Source organism: Leuresthes tenuis, unplaced genomic scaffold (assembly GCF_036924035.1).
Source record: "Leuresthes tenuis unplaced genomic scaffold, fLeuTen1.0.hap1 SCAF_5, whole genome shotgun sequence".
NCBI classification, from domain to species: domain Eukaryota; kingdom Metazoa; phylum Chordata; class Actinopteri; order Atheriniformes; family Atherinopsidae; genus Leuresthes; species Leuresthes tenuis.
Genome location: NW_027325359.1, coordinates 26797649 through 26812755, shown reverse-complemented (window position 1 = coordinate 26812755; position 15107 = coordinate 26797649). Strand labels below are relative to the sequence as shown.

General features: G+C 38.8%; 1 protein-coding gene across 1 annotated transcript in view; it reads left to right on the top strand.

Moving 5' to 3' along the window:
• Positions 1-15107, top strand: part of LOC140306497 (voltage-dependent calcium channel subunit alpha-2/delta-4-like) — an 87567-nt gene that overhangs the window by 2039 nt on the left and 70421 nt on the right. Inside the window, exons 2-3 of the mRNA XM_072385111.1 lie at positions 6881-6962; positions 14835-14951. Of these exons, the coding sequence (XP_072241212.1) occupies positions 6881-6962; positions 14835-14951 (199 nt within the window). The remainder of the gene's footprint in view (positions 1-6880; positions 6963-14834; positions 14952-15107) is intronic.

Genomic DNA, 15107 nt, shown 5'->3' with positions numbered 1-15107 from the left:
CAGCACATGCAAATTAGCTGTTAAGCCCCACCGAGCAAGCTGTCAGGACTAGTTTGTGTATATTGAGGAACATATGCCAACAACATGCTTCTGAGACTTCAGGTGGTGCTCTGCAGAATCAGCAAGATTAAATGTTTGATTTTTATTGAAGGGGAACTTGAAATCAACACCAGCTTCAGAAATTATGCAGATTTTGTGATTCAACACTGGCCTACAGACTACATAATCACCTACATGATTATGCAATTTGAGTGACCTAGTTATTATAATTTAGCTGAAACAGACACTCGAACAGGTTATCATGCCTTATGCCTAAATCCTGTCGAACCCATTCAATGATGACAACTAGCATCAGCTTGTCAGAGACAGAGAATGACAACTCGTGTTTTATCATCTGAGGAACAAATTAATTGCAGCACACTGAATTGTCAGAACCGGGCAGGACACAGGACACAGATGCAGGATCTTTCAGTATAAGACAGTTTATTAAATAAACCTCTTATGGGTCTCCTGACAGTGAAAACAAGGGGCTATTAAATCCTAATACACCATCCTCAATAATTAGGCTTGAGGCTAGTGTCACTATAAAACTCATTCCACGCCAGGAGTAAAACTAAAGACTATAAAAGATTATCTTTAAACTCTACACACTCGTCTAACGAGGCGGAACAAACAAATGACGCTCTCCCGAAAACGGAGGTACTATGAAACTTTATAGAAAACAAAACACTCTCCGTCTAATGGAGGCTCAAAACAAAGGATACGCTCTGCAGGAGGATTGCTCGACTGCAGGCTCAAGGAATCTGTGGCTGTGGAAACTGGAACGAAGACGCTAATAGTGAATCTCAGGACAGAGTACGACACATTGGCCCAAGACAAGGGAGACGCAGACTATTTGAGCACAAGAGGAGCCATGGGGAACAGGTGGAAACACTTGGGAATCAGGGAAGACAATCAGACATTTGACATGGGAGGAAGAGCAAGATACCTGAAACGAGAGGGAAGTTAATATTTCAAAATAAAACCGGAAATGACGAGACAACACCTATTTCAAAACATAAAGTGTCAATGAATCCTGACATGAATAATGTCATACACATCAAGAGGGATTAAGATTCAAGTATAGTCAATGCTGACTTAAAATCAAATGGGTCTACATATAAAGACCTACCGACCGCTACCAGAACAGGGCCGTCTCTCTCTATCTTCAAGAAACTCTTGAAAACCCAGCTCTTCAGAGAGCATCTCCTATCCTAGCACTTACCCTCTACTTCCCTACCCCCTCTATCTTTCTGTACTTTCCTCTATGCCTGCACTCTATCTCTACTCTGTCACCTCTGACAGAGTCTGACTAGTGGCTTCCTTCTATGTAGTTTATTGTTAGCTTTTTATATAGCTTGTTATATCTTCATTTGTAAGTTGCTTTGAATAAAAGAGTCTGCTAAATGCATAAACATAAACATACAGTAGATCACTCAAAGCCGAAGCAAGACAAAAATGAGCTTTTAACAAAACCCCGGATGAATGCAAATGCAATGGTAAAAACCTTACATCCAAAATTAAATTGGGTTTTGAACGTTTGTCTAGATTGCTTTTACAAAATAATTGTTGATTTGTTGTTAAGGTAACAGGAAAGGAAAGATAACTAAATTTTTCTAGTCTTGTTGATGGTTTATAGCCCTTTACACTACAAGCCATATCCATCCTTTCTCACACAGTCATACACCATTTCATAGTCTATACAGTACAGGCAGTGTTTTTTTTCTCTTAATCTTACACACGCAAAAAACACGTGGGGAACTCACTGACATGCCCAACGACACTTTAGTGGGGATTGAACAACCAACCTAACGAATGATAAGGCGATATTTGCTTATGTTATATAAAGAATATTAGATGGCATTTACTTACTCAACCTTTTAAGGGCTGTGCGATGTCTAATGAGGTTGAGCTAGACAACACAAATGCAATAATAATACAGTATCATGTAGTGAACAGATGGGCCTACTAAATGCGATGTCGTGATCCAACCAGTGATGCAATAACCATAGTTTTGCTAGTAGTTTGTCCATGAAAATAGCAGATGTTTGTGCTTACTGGTAGGACACACATATTTTAATCCCTTGAACAGAGTTTTATGAGTTATAATCACATCCCTTAACATATGGATAGCTAAGCATTTGTATTCAGATAGTTAGCACAATCTGCTTACAGCTGCTCAGCTTGAACTGTAAATGTTTTGTTTCTTTTTACCTCAGAAAGTGATTAACAGCTTTTCAAGTACCTCAGAAACTACGTGAAGTTTCATTTCTATGCCATATTTTTAAACACTGACTCAACGAAAGGAAGAAACAAACAGAGGGATCTTTCCCAAGAAATAACACATTTTATTACAAGAGGGGTACGACTACATTGCAAACACCAAAAATAGCAAAATATCACTAGGTGCAGTTCAGAGGACACTCACTTGGCATCTCCTCACCAGAGTTCTCTCTGACATGCAGTGGGAGGCCCAGATGTATGTACACCTAATGGTTTCTGAACTGATGGTTTAACTTATTTGACACATATTCAGCTACTGTGTCAACTGTCAAGAGACATTTCAGGCTTAACAGCCTTGCATGACTTGCCACAGAAAGAGTTGGTCATTTTCATAAAATCAAGGGATACTCAACTAATATAGATATCTTGAAGTATCATGCTGTATCTCTAGTAATTGCTTAATAGATTTGATTTGATCATTCAGAGTTACATTCTGAATTATAATTTTTAAAACTGTCCTGACACTATTTGATGCAAAACATGAAATTTTGGGGTGCATTTCCATTTTAAACAGTAGCGTATATTTCCAAGATATAGTGTAACTGGCTCAACATGAAATAACAAATGAGCTGCCACAGTTGGTTAGTATCAGCTTATATTCTTTCTGCCTGCAACCTCTATTTGTGGTGCTGAATTTTTAGTGTTGTTGTCTTGTATTAGTTTCTTGCTAGCAACGTCATTAGCATGGACTTACAGCATTCGAGTGAAGCTGTCGCATGTCCCTGCAGCTGCAAGAACATCATGACTACAGTGTCCTGGAGGACATACACACTCCCTCCTCTATCCATATGAGTTGTCCAACATGGCCTGCTAATCAGCAGCGACATCCCGTCAGCCTTGTAACCTTTCCCCTTGACCTAAATTCACCATCTGAGCGACCACCACAGACCTGGACACAGTAGCTGAATTCAAGCATACCAACCCCCTAGAACTGTACTTCATCTGCTCAGGCATGCAAACTTAGAGACATGTGTCTTTTTGTCTGTGACTCTGCAACTGTGTACCTTAGTGAAGGCTAACTGGAGAATATAATGGCTTTGTTAATGTGGAATATAAACTGTTCAGACACTCAACAATTGAAATGTTTTAACTTAATCTGTCTAAATCTAATTTCTAAATTACTAAATTTATGTTTCCAGACAATATTTATTTGAGTGAGGAGAAGCTGTGTGAATGAACTGAAGGGGTGACAAGCAGAGGTACTCTGTTGTTGGTAAACTATCAGAAAACAGGGAAGTTGGTCAGATTATGCAGTCAATTACCATAATTATTCATCAACCCCATGAAACATTACGATATACCTTAATGCTGGGAAGGGGTTTTATTAAGTTTTCATAGCAACTATCATCTATTCTCTCAATTTCCAAACCTTGACAGTTCATTGCAAAAATCATGGTTTAGTATTAACTTGTGGAGCTTTGTTGAACCGACTGAAAAGATATGTCATCAATATAAACCAGAGTAAAATACCAATGTTTTTTTGTCTAGTTTGCTCCTGATACATGTTTGAAAAACAGTGTGAAAACCACAAAAGACATTTTCAGACTTGGTTGAAAATCAAAAGCTTTTTGTCACTACGACTTAACTTGACAGTAAAAGCTAGTTTCTTAACTGTAGACTGATTGACCTCCAAAATTAGAAGATGGTTGAGTCAGATGACTCAACCAATAAGCTGTGCTGCAGCGGCGGGCGTCGATGATGTCATCTCAGTAGACAAGTGTGTAGAATAACAACAACACAGCACCTATGAGCTAACAGTGCAATACTACGCGTTCATTCATTAATTCGTCTTAAAGTATTGGTGAAATAAAGACAGATAATGTCTCATTTAGAGGCTGTATTGGCAATGCCAAGGTTCACTCCATTATATGGATATACGCGGATCTCGAGTGATCTAAATCTTCCGAAGGACGCCGACTTTCGCCAAACTGTTCTCGGTGAGTAGATAAACGTATTTCATTTCAAATAAGGTCTAGGTTTAAAAATACCGGAGTTCCCCTTTAATGTCCACATTTTTTCTGTATTCAGAGACACTATGATCGAATGGTAAATTGCCTCTTGTTTTTTGGTTGCACACTAAAAGTTGAGTTTCTGTAGTTTTCAGTACCCTAAGCATCTAGAATTGCCCATGTTATTCAGATACTGTGTGTCATGCGTGTTACTGTGAGTTAGTACTGAACAGACACCTGCTGTGACCCAGATGAAGAACAGATTATCTAAATCTCTTTCATCAACGTCATATTTAAGGGCCTTTTTCTGCTGTAACACACCGCTGCACAGCAATGTCTCCATGGCCACACCCTGCCACTCTCGCTGCAATGCAATCAATACATGCAGTACACTCTGTGTTTATGAGCGTATCAGTTTATACACTTCTATGGTGAGATCAAATGTAGCTATGATTACATAACTAAGACCATTATAAATATCTCTGACAGCTGCTGCTACTAATACAGTTGCTGTTAGTACTCTGTGTAATATTATTTGCATTGTTATTACCACTTTATTGCTGTAGTGCTAATTAGTTGGGGTTTGTCGCCAACTTTCACAATTTCACCAAAAACTTTTGTATAATTTGCATTTGCATTTACATTTGCCTTCTGTCAGGGCCTCGAGTACACAAGACACAGATGCAGGATTGAGTTCAATGCAAGAATGTTCATTTTTAAACAACAGGTTGAGGATCTCCACACAGAGCAACTGAAAGGGCTGTGAAACTCCTAAGCACTCTCCTCAATAACTATGGCTTGAGGAGGGTGCAGCTATAAAAATTACTAAACCAAAACCTCTCCACTCTAGGAGGAAAACAAAGGGCTATTAAAGATTACAAAATAAACTCACGCTCTCCTACTGAGGCGGACTGAAACAAAAGACGCTCTCTCAAAAACAGAGGCACTATGAAACTTTAACAATTAACTTAAAGCACTCCTTTAACGGAGGCACAACAGGTTCACTGAAATACAAAACACAAAATAACTCCAAAAAATGGAGGAACAGAAACAGGCCATAGAACTTACTGTTGTTTAAACTAAAGCTATGAAATAATTTTACAAAACAAAGGATACGCTCTGCAGGAGGATCGCTCGACTGCAGGCTCAAGGAATCTGTGGCTGTGGAAACTGGAACGAAGACGCTAATAGTGAATCTCAGGACAGTACGACACATTGGCCCAAGACAAGGGAGACGCAGACTATTTGAGCACAAGAGGAGCCATGGGGAACAGGTGGAAACACTTTGGGAATCAGGGAAGACAATCAGACATTTGACACAAGTGGAAGAGCAAGGTATCTGAAACGAGAAGGAAGTTAATATTTCAAAATAAAACAGGAAATGACGAGACAAGACATGAATCAAAGACACCTAAATCAAAGACATCATAAATCGTGAAACCTTCATGAATTTTGCAGTCTGCATTTGAATCAAACTTTATTTTTCTCTTTTCAACAGCATTTTAGCATACAAAGTAATAAGCAGTTAAAGCAACACTGTTTAGGGGAGTTTTTCATTCTTTTAATGCACTCAATGGTTTTGTTGCAAATGTACCATCATTTTCGCCTGATCTAGCTACTTTTATATTCCTTTATGTCACTTGTTTCATGAATATTTTAAAGATTTAGTCACAGCGGTCACAAAAAAGATTAAAGGTGGAAAAATTGCAGAAACTCTACAACAAGCCAAATGAATACACAGAGCATGTAGCTCTCGTTCCACCTAACTACTGTTTTTTAAAAAAGAATTTATCGTCACTTAGCTGGCATGAAGGGCAACATCCCACCACTGATACTGAAAAATAACTCACAGATAATAACAATGATAAGCAAAAGGTATATCCACAGACAAAACAGGTGTGGACAAATACATTTTCAAAAAAATGAATATGTATGCTGCTCACCACGTAAATATTAATAGAAGAAAATAAGTTAATTTCCTGAATTGCATATAGAGCTAGTGGATAACTTAAAAGTGTACATGTAGAACTTGTCAGAATTTTTCTTGCCGCCCGATTTTTAAGTCAAATTCAATCTATGGAAAGTCTGAATGTACTGATTGTGGAACCTTATGCTCCTATTCTTTTTAACTTTGTGATTGAAAATCATGTGGTTTCCGCATCAATTCCTGCTGTGGATTTGGTGAAGGCAAACAGCATCTGACAGTATATAGCTATGGGAATTTTATTGACTCTATGTACCATCTCATTGGCTTAACATTTCTAAAATGAATTAAATATTTAGATATTTTATACCTTTTATTGTTTTCTGTCTGCTTCAAAAATGTACCCAAAATATGTGCTTACTATATATAAAAATGACACACATATTGAACTTGTGACATCGCAAATGAAAGTCTTTGTAATGTTGCCATACCAATGTTTGCATCTTCACACTAACAGTTTGGAAAGGAGCTGATAACACTTAATATTATTGGCAGTGATAAACATTTCAAACAAGTATTTGCTCCAAACAGTTCTTTATCACCCTGATATAGTATATCTTTAGTATCTCACCCTGATTTGAGCAGTATTTGGAGCTAAATGGTCAGTGTGTTCTGTTTTCTTCAGGGTGCAGCAGTGGGCGTCACTTTTCTCTGTCCAACTTCGAGAGTTAACAACCAAATACTCTGGCTCCCTGCTGCTGCAGAAGGTAAGTAATATCAGACTTAATGTAACAGATTCCTACAAAACAGTTTGCCTAGTGGACCACCAACACGTTCTCAAGTTCAACTTTAAGATTTGGATATTCTACAGAGCACATGCACAAAAATAAATTGGTGTCATGCCAGGTTGTGGATGAAATATATGGGTGTTGGAGCAACTACACTAGCTGTTGCTGAAACTGGTCTACATGATCATTAATGTTGATATTTGGATCTCCACAGCTGTGTTAAGTTGAAGGACCAAAGTTTTGGGCATCAGAGGCTTCTTGAAACAGAAAAGCAAATTGACTTTCTGAGTTTTGACAGACATGAAATTATTAAAATACAGGCATTATACATACTTGAGAACAGTAAATAGAAATAAATAATCAGTCATTGCTTAAAAAAATAAAGCGTTGTCCTGCTTTACTGTGGACTTTCAAAGACAAATCCCCAACTACTGTAAAACTTTAAATAAAAGTAACCTATTATTGAAACCTTTGTGATTTAACACTATATCTCACTAGATTGGAAACATCAGGATGATAAGAAAACGCCCTGGTTTAATGAAATTAGGCATTGTTGAATTTCCATGCATTGAATTTCATTATAACACACCAAGACATGCTTTATCTCATTTCTAAGTACTTTGTCATAGCATGCCATGCACTGACAATGAATGCCTGTAATTTTACCCCAACCCTATCGATTTCACGTGCCATATTATTGATGTAAAAACCATATGAAACGCTTGCCAGACTCTGAGCTATGCTTTTGTTACAGGGAAATCTGTAAAGACCAATCAGCATCCTATCCTAACAGTTATTAAGTGATTTTTGGTGATAATAGTCAACAACAGTGATTGAGAAGTATGCATAGCTGTTTCTATCAGTTCTATCAGAAATGGAGAGAATAAGACCATACTACCTATCTCTCATCAATAGTTTGGATTTTTCCAACTGGCTCCATTCTGCAAACAAAGCCAAAGTGCAAAGCCAAAACCAGCTCTTAATTAGTAAGGTTTTGCCTTGTTATTTACTCAATGAGAGAGAAATACTAAAATTCATTGCTTGAAGGTGGAGATTATTATTGGAGGCCACCAGGTGTAAAATAGCGACACCAGGTGTGTATTAAACACCAGGTGGTGCTAAGTAGAGGCCAGGTGGTGTTTTGGGTGGTGGGTGAAGTAGGCAAACTATGACGCACTTGGTTTTCCAGAGGCTGGGAACCGTGCTACTGCTTGAACCAATGGCACTACAGTACACGTACTTGCACTTTGTTTGTGCATAAAATGAGACCCCCTTCCTATAATGAGGCCATGTGTATGTTCTGTGTTTAAGGACAGGCCACCCTGAGTATCAGTCTCACCTGGCCTTTCTGGGAGGGAATTCTGTCACAAAATACACCTGTCTATTCTGCATGTGATGGAGCTGTCTTCATCTGTGTTGAAAATTGTTGTAATGTAAAAACAGGTCAAAAGTTTGTTGTTGGTTTTTTTAAACACTTTTGAGACTTTGGTGATAGTGTGTAAATCTTTAGACACGGGTGTAAAAATGATAATAAACAAAGGAACAACAAATGCTGGTTGAACTGAGAACAAAGAGTTAGTGTGAGTCTGAATGTGCATTTGTATAGTTTGTGAATGAGTGTGTGCGGAAGAGTGTCCATGTGTGTGTTTGTACACCAGGTCGTAGAAACAGCGAAACACACTCAGACAGAAACACACACAGGGATCATGGTAATGCGCAGATTGAGGACTGAGCCCTCTTTACTGGCGTCAGGATTTGTGGCCTGTTCTGATTTTAGACATTCATCCATTTATCTGTCAGATTTAGATTCGTTAGAGGCAGCTGGCATTCAGTCTGCTTTAAAAACACACAGTCACAGCCTATAGTCTGAACAAATAACCCAACACTTCTATAATGGAGCTTAATCCATCCTGTGATCATTTTCTTACTGTATTTCCTTTCCTTTATAGTTCTATATTGTTGTTTTCTGTTGTTGTTTCAGTTCTGCTATGTTTTCCAGCTAAAATTCAAAGTGTTGATGTGAGCTAAAATAATGATAAATGATCCACACTTATATTGTATAGCACTTTTTAACCTTGGTTAAAATTTTCATTATTTCATTTAATTTTCATTCATCCAAGCTTTCTATTCAATAAAAGTAGTGCTTTTGCACTATCATACACAGCAGTTAGCACATCAGCAATGTGTGGTTAAATTCAGTTTATTTATGTAATGCCAAATTGCACCAAATGTCATCTTAAGGCACAACAATGATACAGTCCAATTCATTGTTCAGTGTCTTGCTCAATGACAACAATTTATTTCTTTACTGAACTCAGTATTTTGTCTTGCTTTTCCATGAGGTACAGAGTTGCTGGGCCTTCTGACTGACATACAAATGTAAGCATTGTGTAGATGGGAAGAATCTTTGTGCCCATGTCTGAGTTTAACACCTATTTTGGCAAAACATTTAGGTAGTATGGTCTTATTTAGCTGTGGTTAGTGTGCAGGAAAATATGCATTTAGTGTCAGTTCTTGAGCGTTATATCAAGATGACTCGACATACGCTTTTGATGGCAGAGTAACTGAAAAAAAACTGAGCTAAAAAAGCCCTCATAAAGGCTCAAAAACTCCTATATCTAGATATAAACAAACCTAACCCTCCCTGTGTGGGTCTTTTTTCATAAGTAGGGTTGTATGAAGTACTTATGAGTAGTCATTGTCTTCCCTGCAGTCGATAGCGGTTAGAGCAATCTCTGTTTTAAGAATCAGGAATGAATGTGATTTGTTTTACTTTTACATTTTTTAAATGATGAAAAATTGCCGCTGTTGTCACATCTGCTTTAAATATCTGTTGGCTTGGTTCCATGTTCATTCATCCCTGTTTTTCCAAATTCACTGAAACAAAGCATAAAGACAGGAAATACAAGGCATACAGAGGGAGAAAGACTGCACACTCTGGTAAGAACGTCAAAATGCTGGTATATCTTTAAGTAGAAAGTAGTTGTACTGCTGAATAAAGGTTTATGACTGTAGCCCACCCCCTCAGAGACTGTGTTGTCTCCTCTGAGCTCTCCGTAAAACTTACGTCTTGCAGTCAGTTTCTCTACTGGAAACTGAGACACAAGGCTGGGAGGAGCGAAATCCAAATCCAGACTTAAAGATTCAGGTTTGTTGCTCTGAGGTTCAGGATTCCTTGACTCTCAAGTTTGCCAATAGTCATACCATATACCATATGCACGTTGCATCTTCTGAGTCAGAGGTAGATCCTTTTGTTCAACAGATGATAAATGAAGGGGACCTATATTCTCAACTGTCTTTGCTTTTAGCCATTTGCTCAGGTTACCCTAGCTGACTTTTAGAATGTAGGGTGTTGCTTTCCAACGGTCTGCTACTTTTTGTTTCCTTGGTGGTCCAAGGTTCAAAACGCTATCATCAGAAATTAGAGGACAGAAACAAACTCTTTGATCATAGCGTTTAATGTTTCCTTCACTCTTCTTCTCTGCCATACTCTCAGCCAACTGATAGACAGCTTGAAGTTAATGTCTCATGTTTCTGGTATATCTTGAATTGGACTTGGTGGAGGTACTATCACTTAAGACTCTAAAGGTTACATCTATTGGGAGTCTGGCTTCTTGTCTAAGTAAGAGGAAAATATGGGGTAGGCCTATAACCTGTTAATCATTCAGGTTGCGGTTGTACACAAGTACAAGATAGCTGGTGTGTTTACTCCATCTGATCTTATCATTTGTGTTCCCGATTTAAACCACTTAGATTGGGCATCTACATGAGGGTAGAAGCTCTGGTTTTCTTTACGCCTAGCATGCTCAACAACTTGTGAATGAGGCGACACTCAAGATCCATGTCTTGATATGAGTGTGCTTTCTTGGGTAAATTATAGTGGGTTTGTGCTCTGTGAGACTTTTCACTCCTCTTTGATTATTAAATTATCACTGAATTTCTTTTCATACTGACATTTTCATCATAAACCCTGTCTCACACTCACCTATACCTATTTCAATAGATTTTGGAGGTTCGGCCCGTTTTACTCTTTAATCGGTGTATCTAATGTCTGCTTAGCATGGCTACCAGCTCTCTCCCTCCATCTCCGGCTTTCACTTGTTCCATGTGTCAGATGTTTAGCTGCCTTCTTGAGCGATATTGGTATATGTAACAAATAAGGTCTTTTTGAAGTTTTGGAGGCGAGGTTGTCTGAATTTTAAGCTCAGCTCCACACCGTTGAGAAGAATGCGAAAGCTAGCCAGGTTCCTCTTGCGAGTGCAGAGCAACCTACCGTAACAAATCCAGTTACCTGTCTTCCCACAGACGGAACCCAGGACTGGCTTGATGACGATCAGGGAGAGGGGACATAGCCTCCATGGTCAAGCCTGTGCTTCTTCACCAACCTCTTGACATTTTCTAATAAATAGACACACCTGCTGAGAAAAAAACCCGTCTCGGACAGTGTCGGACTCCATAGTTTTCTCTGGACCCCTGCCAAATCTGACCAGTGATGACATGTAGCCGTAAATCATTCTTCAGCCACTGGTTGTCTAGATGGTGTCCAACAAACAATGTGGGCTACATAGATAACTGGAAAACTGTCTGGGGAAAACCTGGTGTGATGAGGAGAGACGGCATCCATTCCACTTTAGGGAGGGATAGCTCCCAAATCTATAAATATGGCAGAATTAATTTATCATCCAAAAACATGACAACCCAGGGTTGAGACCAGGATGAAGAATCTTACACACTTCTCTGCAGCTTCTCTGCAGCAGTGTCTGCTCCCAGACCCCCCAAATTTAATAAATCAATAAACACAAGAACAGCCAATCCTGAAAATCTAAAAAACTGAAATTGATCAAAAACATAAAACTATTGAATGTGGTTTGCTAAATATTAGATCTGTCCTGTCCAAGTCTCTGGTATTAAATAACTTGATTGGTGATCATATTGATGTTTTTTTTTTGTCTGACAGAAACCTGGTTGCAGCAGGAGGATAACTGCACTAGCTATTTCAATTTTTATTAAATTTTCACATTCCTTAAACCACATGCAGAGGAGTGGCAGTTATCTTCAAATCAGGGTTACTGATCAGTCCTAGACCCAAGATTAGTTTGAGCTCTTTTGAATTACTGACTCTCAGTTTTTCTCACCAAAGGTAGATATCACAAAGACCTCTTCTGTTCGTTATTGTGTATCATCCACCTGGCCCTTATTCTAATTTGTCTGAATTCTAAGAATTATTTTTTTTAATCACAGTTAGTGCTGAGTACATATAAACTCGTTGTTGTGGGTGAAACACAAGCACAAGTGTTTCTATGGTTTCAGCAATTCCGACTACATCTCCATTAAACACAAGTTTTAAGAACATGTGACTATCATATGGATACTGCTCTGCACTGAGGGTCCAAATCTCATGATTTTCAACAGGGGTCAAGCGCAAGTGCTTCATGATTCCAAGTTGATTGTAGCCTTTGTTGGTCTGCATTCGGACCATTTGTCCGAATGCAGGTTACAGGTTACTGATACAGGTTGTACAAGGTGACTTGACTTGTCATATTGGCTTTTCAGAATTAATTTTTTGTTGCAGAGTTGGTCAATAACGCACAAGGCATTTCTGGGTTTTCGTGCAAGCAATGTGTCTTTCTGTCGTTCAGCAAGGGAACCAGGTGTCGAATCACAAGGAGGATTTGTCACATTCGGGAGGTTGAGGAAGACTCGGTGAGGAAGCAGTTCGGTCCTTGTGTGACATCTTCATAAACTGCTTTGTGCTGTAAACTGCTCTTTCTGCAAATCCATTGGACCTTGAAATTCAGGGCTGCTGGTGACATTGTCTTTTGCCCACTGTCTGCCCACTGTGACCCACAGTCCTTGAAAAGTCTTGAAGTGCATCATGGACTGAAAAATGTCTTTTCCATATGGAAATGGCAGTGGATGATGTCATGTCATGGAGGATGTCAATCTCATACTGCACTGAATTTGCTAAGCCAGTAGGGGAAGAAGAAATACACAGTAGACTCAAGCTGTTTTGTTTTTATTTTATTGTTGGGCCATACTCTTTTTGTCATAGTGCTTAGAGCCTGAAGCACTTTTTACTTTTCAGTGCGCTACCTGAGTTCCTCCAGTCATACTGAGCATAACATGATGTCAAAAACGTCATCTTCAGCTAGGATCTGGGAAACTTGGATATGAAGACCTGGAAAGTGTCAGGCAGATACATTTGTGATTTCACAGCTTTGTACCCTATGTAGCATCCTCTGGGAATGAATCATTTTTATTTTTTACAGTGGTGACCAGGGATTGGTGGTCAGTTTTCACTTGGATGATCTTGCCACAGACTTAGTCCCTGAACTTTGTGCAGGCAAACACTGCAGCAAGAAGCGCATTGTCTATTTAGGCATACCATGTCTCTGTGTCTGTATATGAGTATACGTGATGCAAAGGCTACTGGTATGCCATTTTGCATACATGCTGCAAGTCCCCTGGTGCTGCTGGATTGTTGCATTGTTAGTTCAAGATAAGAAAACTTGTGCATAACAAGAAGATACTAATGCATAAAATAAATAGGAGGATAAAACAAAGGTAAAACAGGTAAGAGAAGGACAATAAGACACGATAAGATTAATAAAATGTTTTTTTGAAAAGACAGGTTTTAAGATGCCTTTTGTCTAGTGCGTCTGCTTCCCTAATATTAATGGCTAGTGAGTTTCATAATTTTGGGGCGTAGGTGACAAAGGCTGCATCCCCAATCTTCTTATGAGTCCTTCTAGTGACCTCTAATAGACCTGCATTTGATGATCGCAGTGTTCTAGCTGTTATGTACTTTGGAAGAGAGGTGGCAATGTAACTGGGCCCTAGTCCATTTAGAGCTTTGTATGTGACGTAACAGGCAGCCAGTGTAAAGAAGCTAGGACAGGACTGATGTGTTCTCTCCTTTTAGTTTTTGTCAGTAATCTGGCTGCAGAGTTTTGAATCAGCTGGAGTCTTGCAGTGGTTTTCCTCTGAAGACCAGCGAAGAGTGCATTACAATAGTCTAACCGACTGGATATGAAAGCATGTATTAGTTTCTCAGCTTCTTTGCTTTATGAATGGTCGTACCTTTGCAATGTTCCTGAGGTGAAAGAAAGCTGTTTTTGTCACTTTGTTAATGTGGGAGTTGAAATTTAAGTCTGCTTCTAGGATGACACCGAGACTTGTCACCTCAGGTTTGAGCCAGGGGGTTAAGCCTCCTAGATTCTTTGTTAGTATCTCTCTTTTTGATTAAGGGCCAATAAGCAGAACTTCAATTTTGTCCTCGTTTAATTTGAGAAAGTTATTGTTCATCCATTTGTTTGTGACCTCAATACCTCAAATATATTCTGTAAACAACATACCCAATTTAAGGAGCTGGTGGAATTTGAGAGTGAATCCCACAGTCTGAAATAACCTGATGACAGCATGACAGTTGCACAATAATGTTGAATTGTTCTTACTGTGTCAGTCACACTCTGGCAACAGAAAGTGAAATATTAATACATTAGATCATATCTAACTGCTCCTGTTGACAAAAGATTTGTATGCAGGGAATAAGTGATGACACACAATAAGTTAGTCCTTTTTGGTGTTTGAGTATAAGTAGTTCTCATTGTGAAAAGACAACAGCACTGATGAAAGTACACATCAGATGAAAGTACACTCTATTTACCACAGACTGTACACAAAAAAAACTTTTGTTCATACTTAAGCACTCAGTTGGGAATTGTTTGTTTATTTGGATGTCCAACACCCTATGCATGAGTGAGTCAGTCTCTGGGATGGCCTCAGTTTGTACAAATCTGGTGTTCTTGTAGCGAGGCATTTAACGTTAACACTTGTTTTCTGTCCTCTTAGAAACTGAAGGATGTGGAGTCTATCATTAAGATTGTGGAGCTGAATGGAGATGACTTGGTGAAGGACTACTCTGATGAAATCGAACGAATGTTGGGAAGTAAGATGAAATCTGTAAAGGTGAGGACAAAAAAAAGTTGGTTGTTTCACTTTTAAAGTGAATGAGCTTGTTGACAATAATTTTTTTAATAGAATTTGTAGCTTCCATTTGATGCTGTTACTTCTGTTGAGTTTTCCTCCACAGACTCACTTGGTAATGACACTTGCTGAAGTTAA